Here is a 14,409-nt window from a genome sequence, read left to right on the forward strand (position 1 = left end):
TCTTTGGAAGATATAGAAATTTCATACCTCATCTGCTAACATTATCATATGTTTCTCATGCTTTATGCTAAATTTGTCAATAGAAAAATGCTGCTCCCTGCTGTATTTTTTAGCATCACTTACCTCCATCATCAAACAACCACCAAACATCAATGGTGCCTTTGCCTTGCTTCTTTTTAAACTGAGTGCTGGCTTCCACCAATCTCTGGTTGAACTCCCCCACATGCATTGATTGGATTGTGTTAATGCTGCTATCTGAAATGAAAAAAGAAAAATTTGAAAATGGTAACAAAGTAACTTTCCAATAAATCAATTGATTGAAACAGAAGGCGACTCACCAAAAAAACCAAAAAACCCAAAAACCCCGGGGGCAGCTAGGTGGTGCAGTGGATAAAACACCAGCCCTGGATTCAGGAGGACCTGAGTTCAAATGTGACCTCAGACACTTGACACTTACTAGCTGTGTGACCCTGAGCAAGTCACTTAACCCCAATTGCCTCACCAACCCCCCCCAAAAAACCCAACCCCCCCCCAAAATGAAACAGAAGGCATCTAATGATTTTTCCCCCTTATGGTGGGAAGGGTTAAGTTTTGAAAAATTGGGTAGATAAATAATGGACTTAAAAAAGAGAATGATAGATGAAATTTTATTTGTATAATGATTAATATCACTTTTTACTCTTCAGTAAAGATTTAGGACTGGCTTAAGAGTCACAAACTTTATTTTTTTCAATCTTTGTCCTTTGCCTCATAAGGGAATTGCTATTTTAGTCATGTGGCAATTCTAATAACATGATCAATTCATATTATAGTAGTTTAGAAATCCCAAACAACAACAAAACTTTCAAGGCAATTTCCAAATTCTAGATGTCGATTTACTTGAGAATCTTAATCTTTCTGATTTATCTAAAAATGAAAAATATTGTTACAGAGGGCCTTAAATATGTAATATATAACAATATATTTAGAATTTTACAGTTATAGGATGTATGAATGTTTTCTATGTCACATGAAAATCTGATTTTACAAAAGTTTCCTGGGGCCCTCCACCATCTTGGCTCTATACCTCCTCCCCTGCTTTTGAAGGGCTAAACCTTTATTCCCTAAGAGTAATTTCTACCACCACCACCCTTAAGGAATCTAACAATAGATAGAAACAGAAATTAGAATTGCATAGACTTTAAAGATACTAAAGAATTCACAGTATAAAATTTCAAAATAAAAGCAACTTTTGTTTATATAGCAAACCTTATATAATGGACCTTAACATGTATATAACTTCTAATTTTAGTTTTCTTTGAATGTTGTAACTTTATTGTTATATTTTTTTAAGTGTTAGGGCAATATTTAAAGTACAGCTGACACCCTTCTTTGAGGTTTCTCTCTGATCTAACAGGCTCCAAAGATGCTTCCTACTGTCTCTCAGTATTGCCATATTTTGGAATTGAGAATTCTGAAGCAATTATCTTCTTCTATCCAGTTTCAATTTCCCTAGTCTTGATTGGACCCAGGGGAGAGAAAGAACGTTTATAAACAAAATGGTCTGAGGCTTGCTTTCAGAATCAAGGAAAAATACTGAATGTTTAAATAACTAAATAAAACACACACACACACACACACACGCATGCACGCACACACACACACACACACACACACACATATCTGAGGTTTACATATAGAGCTCTTCACACAATGACTCCAAAGCCACTCGTACTGTGACTTGTATTTGGAATTCTCTTACAAAATCTTGGTTTTGACTAGATCAGGAGCTTATCACCTGTGTGTGTGTGTGTGTGTGTGTGTGTGTGTGTGTGTGTGTGTGTGTGTGTGTGTGATGGACTCCTTGGCCAGTCTAACAAAGACTGTGGACTTCTTAGAATAATGTTTTTAAATAATGGAAAGAAATAATACTAAATTTTAGTTAGAAGTTAGTGAAAATAAAAATGTGACTTTTCCCCATCCAAGTTCACAGATCGATTGAAATCTATCCATTGACCTCAGGTTAAGAACCTCTGGATTAGAAACATGTCTAAGTCTCGTCTAACTTTGAAATTCTGTGACTTTGTGAAACTCTTACTTTACTTACATGCAAATCTTTTTTAATCCAGGGAATGTGCATATGAATAACTGAGGAAAGAATTAACCCTGATCTTATGGCCTAGAAGAGCTACCAAACAAGAAATGCTAAGTAAGATTTGCAGGATATATCATGACATGCCCCTTTTAAATTTTAATCTTTTACCTTTCTGGATCAAGTGACAGCCTGAGTTTTAGGGAAGAAGGATATATATTTGCCAAAGCAATACGTAAAGGGAAAAAAAAAATCTCCCATGACAATATGGCTTCCTTTCATTGGTAGGGAAAAAAATTAGATGTTTTATGTACTGGGAGAGAAAAGCACCCAGGAAATATCAGTGAGGTACAATGGAAAGGACATCAGACTTGAAAGGCATGAACCCTGGATTCTTGTTCTGATCTGGCCACTAAATAGTCTGACTTCAGGCAAGTCAGCCTCTTTGGATCTCAATTTTCTCATCTATAAAATGAGGTCGTTGGGGCAGCTAGGTGGCACAGTGGATAGAGCACTGGCCCTGGATTCAGGAGGACCTGAGTTCAAATCTGGCTTCAGACACTTAACAATTTCTAGCTGTGTAACCCAGGGCAAGTCACTTAACCCTCATTGCCCCACAAAAAAAGGAAAAAGAGTTTGCCTCACCAAAAAAAAAAAAAAAATGAGGTCATTGAAGGATTGGAAGCCCAGCTTTTAAAAACACTATCATTCTTCATTCTAATGCCAAACTTTCTAAATTTCCCAGAACATTTGGAGACAGAGATATGTAGTGTTAGATTTGCTTTGTGAATAAATGCATTCCCCCTACTAGAAGGCAAGCTCCTTGAGGGCAAGGACTGTTGATATCCCCAGTGCTTACCATGGTAACTGGCACATGGTGGGTACTTAGGAAAACCTTGTTGATTGTTTGATTGATTGATTGATTAATGGATTTCCTTGGATGAAACTGAAGTCTTTGTAAAGGAAAGAGGAAGCCATTTAGTAGATGAAGAATCAGTGTGATAGAGTGGAAAGAATACTTGGTTCCATTCCTGGTCTGCCTCTTACTACCAGTGTGACTTTGGGCAGTTCTCTGAACCTCCATTTCCTTATCTGTTGGCACCTCAGCTCCTTGTTATAGGGTTGTGAGGTAGCTTAGCTGTGGAAAGTGTTAGAAAAATGTGAATTGTTATTATTATCCACATATTAGGCTCCTAAGAAATGCTTTTGTCTTTCCTTCCTTCTTCATTTATACTATCCACTCAGCCAAATAGTCCAATAGGATCATAGATATGTAATGATAATGATGATGATGATGGTGATAATAACATTTATATAGTACTTTAAGGTTTGCAAAGTGTTTTACAAATATTGTCTTACTTTATCCTACCAAGAACTCTGGGAGGTCGGTACAATTATTATCCTCATTTTACATTTGAGGAAATTAAGTCAAAGATTAAGACTGACTGACTTGCCTGGTAGAGTTGCATAGCTAGTCTGTGGTCAAATTTGAACTCAGGTCTTCTTGATTCTAGGTCTTGTCTTTTTTTTTTTTTGCAGGGCAATGGGGGTTAAGTGACTTGCCCAGGGTCACACAGCTAGTAAGTGTCAAGTGTCTGAGGCTGGATTTGAACTCAGGTACTCCTGACTCCAGGGCTGGTGCTCTATCCACTGTGCCACCTAGCTGCCCCATAGGTCTTGTCTTCTAAGAAGTCTTAGAAGTCATATTTTCCAATCCCTTACTTTTTAAAGACAAGGAAATTGAAGTCCAGACTTGCGCATGGTCACATGCTTATAGTAACAGATCTGGGATCCAAACCCAAGTTCTCTGACTCAAAATCCAGTGTTTTTCCCACTGCTCCCTTTATTTAGACTCTCCCTTCTATGTCTTCCACAACCTAACAAATGCAAAGTCCTATCATTTTTTTTCTCTTCAGTATTTTCAATACAATTTCTTTCCATTTCCATAGCCAGAACCCCTTTATCACTTTTTGACTGATGCTAGTCATCTTGGCTCCAGTCTCTCCAATCTAAATTTCACACAGCTCTTCAAGTAAACTTAATTTCACACTGATAACATCACTCTATTAAAAAACCTATGGGGGCAGCTAGATGGCGCAGTGGTTAAAGCACCGGCCCTGGATTCAGGAGTACCTGAGTTCAAATCCGGTCTCAGACACTTGACACTTACTAGCTGTGTGACCCTGGGCAAGTCACTTAACCCCCATTGCCTGCAAAAACAAACAAACAAACAAACAAAAACCTATGGTGGCTCCCCATTCCCTACTAAACAAAATGCAAACTCCATATCTTGGCATTCCATGCCCTGTAAAATCTGTCTCCAGCCTACTATCTTTCTTCAGACTTTGCTACCAAGTTTGAACTGGTTTTCCTTTTCCCCTGTGCCCCCTTTTCCTGTTGGTGAGTTTCTTCCAGAACATCCATTTTGAGGAAGGGCCAGATAAGGTCCTTTCTCAAAAAAGCCATTTATTCTCTGGAATTCAGGGTTATCTACCTACATAGATGCCTCAACCCTGTTTTTCAGATCCCTTTTAGGTGTTGCCTTTTCCCATTAAAATGTAAACTCCTTAAGGACAAGGACAGCCATTCTTTTTGCTTTTATTTGTATCCCTGATATTTAGCACAGTGTCTGTCAGATACTGAGTAAATGTTTGTTGACATGACTTGACTTTCTAGCCTTGCTCATGATGCTATTTTTTGTACAAGACTTTCCAGTCAAACTAGACTCCTCATTATCCCTCTATTGACATCCCACTCTTGTCTCTGACTTCCTATCTCCCAAACCTGAAATGAAGACTGTTCCCTATTTTTGTTTGTTCAATTGAACAAGAATTTATTGAATAGTTACTGTGTTCAAGGCACTATGCTAGATTATGGGGTTACAAAATCAAAAGTAAAAATTTATCTACTTTCAGTAAACTATCATTTTACTGCTAAAATCTCTCCCTTCCTTCAAGATCCTTCCCAGGTGCCATTTTTTCTTCCTAAAATTTCTTATTATTTATTTTTGACATTAAAAAAATTGAATTCCAAATTTTCTCCCTCCGTTTCACCACTCCCCCACCTACTGAGAAGGCATGCAATATGATATACATGTGATATCATATAAAACATATTTCCATATTTATTAGCCATAGTGTGCCAAAAGTTGCAAGAAAAATAAAGTGAGAAAACCAAACTTCACTTTGCACACAGAGTTCATCACTTCTTTCTCTGGAGGTGTATAGCATTTTCCATCATGAGTACTTTGGAATTTTCTTGGATCATTGTATTGATCAGAGTGGCCAAGTTTTTTACATTTGATTCTTCTTACAACATTGCTGGTCCTGTGTACAGTGTTCTGATTCTGCTCACCTCACTTTGCATAAGTTTATATAACTTTTCCCAAGTTTTTCTGAAACCATCTCTGTTTTCTCTGATTATTTCTTTTAATTAGCCCCATTTTTGCTTTTACTTTGTCTGATATCACAATTGCTACCTCTTCCTTTTTTGCTTCGACTGATCCATCTCCTTATTTGGACTTTTTTTTTTTTACTTATGCAAATGTCAAATTACATTTTAAAAATGTTCAATTTAAGTACAAAATGAGAATGGAAAAAACCCATTGCTATGTACACAATAGAACATATAATATAAAAAAATAAATTTTCATTTCAAGAAAACCTATATAATTAAATACTACACTGTTTTTAAATCTGCCCAGGTTTTCTTTGCTTCCTTGTTGGTTTTCTTTTGTTCTCTGCTGTGTACTTTTTACTTTGCCATTTTCCCCCTTCCTTCTTCCCCACCCTAAATAGGGCTACAGGTAAGTATGGATGTACATGAATACATATAAATATGGGTGGATATCTATACACATACATATATACACATATATGTAAGACTATACCATGCTTATTTCTACTCGTCATCTGTTTCTCAGAAGGTAGATAGCATCTTCCTTTACAACTCCAAGTCTTTCCATGACTTTCCAAAGTCAACCAGCTCACTATCTCCTCTACCTCAGCAATATTCCAACACAATCACATCCTATCTGAGATATTGTCTGTGAAGGTTTTTTTCTCCCCCAATTTTCTAGATTCCTTCTATTCCTGGCCACATAGGTCTTATTTGGATGCTTTGTGTTTGTCTTTATATTTCAAGTGTGACTCTTGTAAACACAATATTTTTGGATTCTGGGTCCTAATCCATTCTGCTATTCATTTCTGTTTTATGGGTGAGCTTATCACATTTGGCATGATGACTACTGTTTTCTTTTGTTTATCTTTCTCTCTTTCTTTTTATGTTGTTCTTCCTCAAAAGTCTGTTTTACTTTTGGTCACTGCTTCCCTTAATCTGCTTTCCAATTTATCACTCCCCTCCCCCATTAATCTATTGGGTAAGATAGATTTCTATGCACAATGGAGGGTGTGTGTGTGTGTGTACATATATATGTATGTATTCTCTTCTCTTTGAACCAATTCTGATGAGACTAAGGTTCATGCATAGCTAGCCCTTCCATTTTCTCCTCCATTATAAAAGCTATTCCTTGCATGCCTCCTTTGTGTGAGATAATTTTCCCCATTCTACTCTTTTTTTCACTGTTCTTCCAGTGCTTCCCTATTTCTCTTGCATCACTCTCATTTTTTCCCAATTTTCCTCTTTAATTCTTATCTCTTTCTTTAACTCTTCCAGGAATTCTTGTTGGGCTTGTGTCCAATTAGAAATTTTCTTTGAGACTTTGGTTGTAGCTGTTTACACATTGTTGTCCTCTTCTGAGTTTGTGTTTTGATGTGAAACTTGGGACAGTGCCTTCCCACCTCTTAGGTGAGCAGAGACCAACTTTAACATAAATGTTAAAGTTAAGAACTAGGCTGGCCTATATTATTTATAAAATGAGAGTATTGAGTCCCTTATGACAATAAATCTATAATTCTGTGACCTCCCAAATAAGGTGTTGGAATAGGATTTTGGTGAAGGAGTGGATACTCAATAAATGTTTATAAAATCAATGGGAAAAAAGAAATAGGCTGGGAAAATAAACAAAAATAAAAAAAAAAAACAAAAACCACACCTGTCCATATAAAACTCCTATAGTGGCAGGAAAGAACAAGACACAAAGAATGTGATTTTTTGTGTGTGTGCAGGGCAGTGAGGGTTAAGTGACTTGCCCAGGGTCACACAGCTAGTAAATGTCAAGTGTCAGAAGCAGGATTTGAACTTAGGTCCTACTCAATCCAGAGTTGGTGATTTATCTACTATGCCACCTAGCTGCCCCCTACAAAGGGTGTTATTTTAAAGTTGTTTAGAAGGAAATATTGGTTGAGTTTGTCTGGGTTGCTGCCTCTAATCCACCATCTTCAGGTGCCACTTTTTTCAATAAAGTCTTTTCTGATCCTTCTAGATGAAGGAAATTCTTCCCTGCAGCCGAATCATTAAGGGCAGACATTGTTCTTTTTCTTCTTTGTATCCTTAGTAGCTAGCCCAGTGTCTTGAACATAGTAAGTGCTGAGTAAATGTTGGTTGAATTGAATTAAAATTGGTATATTAGATTATATAAATATATATGTATGTGTATACATAGATATTTATAATATCAGGTAATAATTTCATGATTTGAAAACATGTTGGTACCTAACTTAAAAATAATGACCAGGTCTCCCTGTATAGCCAAATATTAGGATGTAGGGGATGGATAGAAGTCAGTAGATGATTGGATGTCTATATAACCCAGCTGATTTTCCAGAGAGAGTCAGAACTTTACTGTAGTTAAAAGATCTATTTTGGTAGCAGATAGCATTTCCTGTGATTGGGTAAGAAAGTTTTATGCCAGGCTCAGAGATTTAGTATCATAATTGTAGTAAAATATATCTCTATCTATCTATCTATCTATCTTAAAATCCTGTTCAATTAGGTGATTACCTTTGTGATAAAATAATGGAATTTGGCAGATCCCCAGGGACCCCACCTGATTGATTTAGTATTTTTTGAATTGGGTGAGAATGAGAAACTAAGTACCTACTTAAGGGTGATTAGATTGTAACCACACCTGGATGGTCCTTAAGAAGGTGTTGTTCTCAGAAGCTAAGGACTTTGAACTCAACTCGAGACCACCTTCAAGTACAGTGAACCAATGGATTTGAATGACACTAACGAATCCAGCTTGAAGTAGTGTGTAAGAACTGCCCATGCTCTGGAGCTATAAAAATCTTCCACACTTAGTTTGCTGGGGAGTTCATGGTTGAAGCAGGCTCATGGAGGAGGACTTGAGGAAGAACTAGACCAGGCTGGAACTCTAGGCTAGATAGGTCTTTTCTTAAACTTTCTGAACTCCATGTGTTCTCTTTTTTCTAATTCTTTAATAAATGCTTATTGCCCAAAGATTGGTGCGAATGCTTCTAATTTAAGGTGACCACACATTAGATTTTTTTATTCAGTTTCTTTTTTTTTGTGGGGCAATGAGGGTCAAGTGACTTTCCCAGGGTCACACAGCTAGTAAGTGTCAAGTGTCTGAGGCTGGATTTGAACTCAGGCCCTTCTGAATCCAGGGCCGGTGCTTTATCCACTGTGCCACCTAGCTGCCCTGCATTAGATTTTTTTAGACAACACATTAAATTTTAAACATCACACCTTCAAACTCTAAACTTTTGAATATATCAGGTAGAAATGAATAATATCAAGTAGAACATCAATGCAATCCCAATTTTTAAAATTTTGGTCCGATTCTGGAGATATCTAGAGCAACATTATCTTCTTCTGGCTTAATCAATACTAGTAAATGGTTAAAGTATACATTCATCACCCCCAGCTATGTCCAAAAATTTTCCTTAGTTTTCTTAAAGAAATACATGTTAAAGCTTTCACATATTTTGTACCAGCAGAGGCCACTACAAACCTTTCTAAACTTCTCAACTGTGTTTATGGGAACAGTACAAAGGATGAAACATGTGAATCTTTCTTTTTATAAGATGACTCCAGGTTTATTGAGTTGTGTGTTGTTAACCAAAGACTACCAAGATTAATTTTAATGCATTTAACAATTTAAAAGTATATGTAGATATAATTTTCCTAGGGTTTTGTAGCTGTGATTTCATTGCTCTTTTCATTATATGAGAAGCAATATGAAGTAGTCAGAGAGATAGCCTCAGAGTCAGGAAGAACTGGGTTCAACTCTGACACATACCAGCTGTATGACCATGGGAAAGTCATTGACTTTCTTAGTGCTCTAAGACAGCAAGTTTCAGGGTTGGTTTCAATTTGCACTGGGAAAGAGAGTTTCTTCCCTTAGAGTTCCAATAAAAATCACAGGTCTAGTAAAAATCTTTTTACAAATAAAAATAATTTAATAGGTTTAGCAATTATTGTTTGTTCTTCATTCTGGAAGAGGACCATGACATCAGGGTGATGTCATGACTTTCACTGAATAATAACAATAAATACTCATGAAGTCGTGATTAGCATTCAAGAAGTCCTTTGGAAATGAGGATGAAAGGGCTTTATGAATTGTTGGGTTTTCATTTCCCTAGTCTCTCATAATTGCTCAGAGATGGGGAGCAGATGGGTCAGGTTCTCTGATTCAAAATCCCAGTGCTTTTTGGACAACAACATGCTATGTCCCTTCTTTCTCATGTTCTTAAATTTCTCTTCCCTCTCCACTTTCGTCTTTCTCTGCCAATCGATAGACCTTCATTTCATGTTGCTAAGCTTACTCATGCAGTAGTGCAGTGTAGGAGAGAGAGACTTGATTGGGAGTCAGGGGACCTGGTCTTAATCCTACCTCAGCTAAGAACTAGCTACATTAACCTTGGGCAAATCACTTTACCTCTGAGCAGTTTGTCCATTCAGCCATCCGGTTTTACCTCTCTCTGGCCCCTTATAGTTCTGATAGTCTATGAATCACTCTGAGCTCAGGTGTCTGGTTCTCATACTAAACCATCTCTTTATTATGTAAAGTCCCTGAAGGGACTTACCTCTAAATCCTCACCAGATTCTCTATGGAGATCATCAGTCTCCAGTCTTCTCAGACCCATTTTCCTCTTTATACCCTTGATCCTCCTGCTGGCCCTTGATCCCTCTGATCCTATCTCATCTTCCAATCATCCTCCCTGCACATAGAGGTCAGCAAAAACTTGCAGATGGCCTGATTTTTAAAATTCAGCTAAAAGATTGAAATCGTTTGGCAGTGAAAATGTTATCCTTTTTGGGGAGGGGGAAGGGAAGATTTTAAAGCTTACCTTTTTTGGGAACTTGCTTGGTGATATTCAACTTTCCAGCCTTTTTGAACAGACCCCGGATACCTCTACCTCCTTCTTCACTCTCATTATCTTTTATTGTGGCTTCTAATGCCAGTCTCTCTTGTTCTAACTTTTCTAATTCATCTGTTAAAAGAAAACAAAGCCAATAACAAATTACTCACTTGTTTTGCTCAGAATCAAAGAGTTTGTAATGATAGTTTCATGAAACCCATGCAAATGAGGTAGATTTGTTTCTCTCCCATTCTCTATATACATATGTGCATGTATGTGTGTATGTGTGTATGTATGTATGCATGTGTCTATGTCTATATCTATACCCATGATCAACTTGTTGGCACAGTAAATAGAGTGCCAGTCCTGGAGTCAGGAAGATTCTTCTTCCTGAGTTCAAATCTAGCCTCAGACACTTCCTAGCTGTGTGACCCTGAGCAAACTACTTAACCCTGTTTGCCTCAGACTCCTCTGCTATAAAATGAGTTGGAGAAGGAAATAGCAAACCACTCAAGTCTCTCTGCCAAGAAAACCCCCAAATGGGGTCACAAAGAGTCAGATATGACTGAAAAAAATGACTGAAAAATACCCATGATCAAACAATCACTATGGGTCAGAGGTATAAATTGAATCCAAGTTTTCCTTACTTCAAGGCCTCTACTCACTGTACCACACTACCTTTCATATATGTGTGTAAGCATAAATGTCTCTATGATGTCTGGATATGTATATATACATAGATAGACATACATGTACCTAACCATATACATTTATATGTGTACATATTTACATAACGGTATATATGTATATATGATATATTTGCATGTATGCATCTTAGTGGGAGAGAGAGAAAAAGAGAGAGAGAGAGAGAGAGAGAGAGAGAGAGAGAGAGAGAGAGAGAGAGAGAGAGAGAAAGGGAGATTCCACAGTTGGTGTAAATGAGGAGATAAAAAGGAAATTCAAGTGGGTGGCAGGCATCATTGTCATTGACTTGCCCTTCCTCCACTTTCTCCCATTTGGAAAATATTTGTTAAATCCATAGTTTATTTGCTCTTTTAAGTTGTTTATATTCTCATGTAAAAATGTATGCTCTTTTAAAGTTGGATTTCTCTAGATAAAAGTTAGATGGCCTTAACTGTTTTTGATTTGTGTGTATCCTTAATTATGGATTATCTGCGTCTGTATCCTTGAGGCAATGGGGAGACTAGGGGGTAGGGAGAGGAGTCTCCCACCCCCTGTCTTGAGTCATATGAGAGAAGTTCTTGCAGGTTCTGATTTTATAAGCTCCTCAATAATAGAGAAAACCTAAATTGATTTGACTCAGGACCATTACCCTTGGCAAGTCTATGAGTCATGAATAAGTAGACTTAGTTGGCTTAAGACAGCTTGAGAGGAATCATCCTTTCCCAAACATTTCCGAGGTATCTCTCAACTCCTGAGTGAAGGGTAGAGAAGATAGAGGGAAGATCAAGCATCTGGGGCTAGTTGAGGGCAAGGGCTGGGAAAAAGTGATTATATACTTATTCCTAGGGTGAGTGCCATCCAGGAAGGAGTATTGTGAGAAAATAATTATTAGTAATGAATTTCTTGGGGACAAAGAGACCCTGGTTTAGTCCTCCCACCCTCCCCACACACTTCAGAAAGTTCAGTTCTTTACTGGAATCTTGTTTGGGGCAAGCTCAAGGGAACAAGGAACAAAAGAAATGGAGATAGATTCTTTTGTCTAGCTCATTGAAGGGCTGATGGGATTATACCTCACCTAAACTTTGCCCTTAGCTCTTCGGGAGAGCCTTTTGCACACTTCCCCCTGATGTCATCTGTAGAACTCATTTTAAATGGGACCACCCTCAGGTCATGTCAACCAATGGAATTGAATAATGCTAACCAACTAGCTTTGATCAATGTATAATGATCTGCCTCCATCAAGAGGAGATAAAAAACCTTGACCACATGAGGGGCACCATCTTGGCTCAATCTTGGCTCACACTCTTGGCTTGGGATGCTGTTGCTTGGTATGCTTTCTTCCTCTTAGGTCTTGAGACCATGTGCTTTTCTCACAGTAGTACTTTACTTGGCAGGAAGTATAAGTGCTTACTTACATAGATATGTATCTATACACAATGTATATGCTCATATATACATTTATGTACAGATACATACATGCAGTTATATCTATGTATGTGCTAGTTACATAAGAAGGTAAGGGATTACTGATGACTGATCCATATTGGTAATCATGCATGCCAAAAGAATGAAAGGAAGGCTAATGGGACATTTTGGACAGTGTTTGGGAGGGGGGTCTTGAATTTAAATATGGCACTCACTGGTATTGAGCAAGTGATGGAAAGATAATATTTCTCTAAATGTGTGTATATGTATGTGTATACATACATATACTGAAAATACATCAGACTGATCATTTAAATGTAGTATGTATTTCAGTGAATACTATTAAGAAAGAAGTATTAAAGAGATTAGAGTAATAGTTCATATTGTGAGTAACAATACAGATTGGTTTTTTTGAGGGATGAGTGGAGGTACATATTGAGTCTTCTTTTTACCCTGCATAGGAAAAATAACATTCCAAATCTGAGGTATGTGGTATCTTTTCCGATATGAGTGACTAAGTACCTGATGAAAGTATCTGGACAAAGATACAGGGTACAAAGCAATAAACTTAGAAAAGTGTACCAGGCATATAGTAGATACTCATTAACTGCTGGATTAAATTGAAATCCAAATGCGGCAATTAAAGATCATCAAGCTAAATAATAAATTATAGCTGCCCTGGGCAAAAATTTACTACTTAGGGAAAAACATCCATCAATAGCTCCTTCTGAGAGTGAAATACTCTGATGGTACCTAGTACATTCTTACATTCTCTTTTCCCTTTGGAAAGAAAAGGGAAAGGAAAACACTAAAGTTTTTTTCTCATCACTTAACCAAAATGCCTTGCTGGAAAGTTATCAATAATCTCTTAATTGCCATATTCAACAAGATTTTCTAAGTCCTCATCTTTCTTGGCCTCTATACAGGGTTAGTGCTGTGGATAGGTTGCTGGGTCTGGTTGCAGCCTCAGACACTTACAAGTTGTAAGTACTTGTCAAGTTATCTAATTCTGTTCATTTCAGTTTCCTCATCTGTAAAGTGAACTAGAGAAGGAAATGGCAACCCACTCCAGCATCTTTACCAAGAAAATCCCAAATGAGGTCACGAAGAGTCAGACATGACTGAATACAACAAATACAAGATTAGACACTGTTGTCTATCATCTTCTCTAGGATACTCTCTCCTCTGAGTTTTTGTGACACTGCTGTTCTCTCTTGGTTCTCCTTCTACCTATATGACCATTCCTTCTATCTCCTTTGTTAGATCATCATGAACATCACAACCCCTAACTGAGTGTATGCTATCCAAGAACCTCTTCTCTTCTCTCTCCTTCCTCTCTTGCTCTCTCAGTAAATTCAGTAGCCCCTATGATTTTGGTAATCATTGCTATACAATTCTATATAACCAACCCTGGTCTATCCCTTGACTTCAGGTCTTGCAACACCAACTATCTATTGGACATTTTCAACTAGTTGCCCTGTAGGCATCTGAGACTCAATATAGCCACAAAATTCTTTCAAAGCCCTCCACCTCTCTTTTGAATTTCCCTCTTTCTGTTTAGGGTACTACCATACTTCCACTCACACAAGTCGGGAATATCAGAATCATTACTGACCCTCTTTACGGTTTTCTTTTCTTTTTTTGTAGCCTTAGCACCTAGCCTAATGCCTGGTATATAGTGGGTATTTACTACATGCTTATTTCTTGGTAGTCAAGTATAATGATCTGTTTATTTTCTTAAGATTTTAGTTTCTTACTATCTTCCAAGAAAAGTTGTGTACTTCAATATGTCTTATTTCAAAAGAACTGGAGAATCATGATTTCATCAGTGTGGTCCTCCCTTCACATATGCAGAACACAATTCCTTCATGCCTCATGAGTTTCTGGGGCCAAAAAAATCATTACCTGATGGCCAACCATCTTGTTTCAAGCCTTTCCCAAATTAGTGAAGCTGATAATCATTCTAAGTTGATACACAGCTCATCACCTCTGACATAGTATTAT

The 14,409-nt window shown here is 37.4% G+C and overlaps 1 protein-coding gene across 2 annotated transcripts in view; it reads right to left on the reverse strand.

Moving 5' to 3' along the window:
• SLC12A1 (solute carrier family 12 member 1) overlaps positions 1-14,409 on the reverse strand; it is a 135,220-nt gene that overhangs the window by 20,387 nt on the left and 100,424 nt on the right. For both annotated transcript variants that reach the window (XM_043984361.1, XM_043984362.1), the window contains 2 exons: positions 10,285-10,428; positions 124-255 (listed from right to left, as the gene is read on the reverse strand). In XM_043984361.1, coding sequence (XP_043840296.1) covers positions 124-255; positions 10,285-10,428 — 276 coding nt within the window. The remainder of the gene's footprint in view (positions 1-123; positions 256-10,284; positions 10,429-14,409) is intronic.

This window comes from Dromiciops gliroides, chromosome 2 (genome assembly GCF_019393635.1).
Source record: "Dromiciops gliroides isolate mDroGli1 chromosome 2, mDroGli1.pri, whole genome shotgun sequence".
NCBI classification, from domain to species: domain Eukaryota; kingdom Metazoa; phylum Chordata; class Mammalia; order Microbiotheria; family Microbiotheriidae; genus Dromiciops; species Dromiciops gliroides.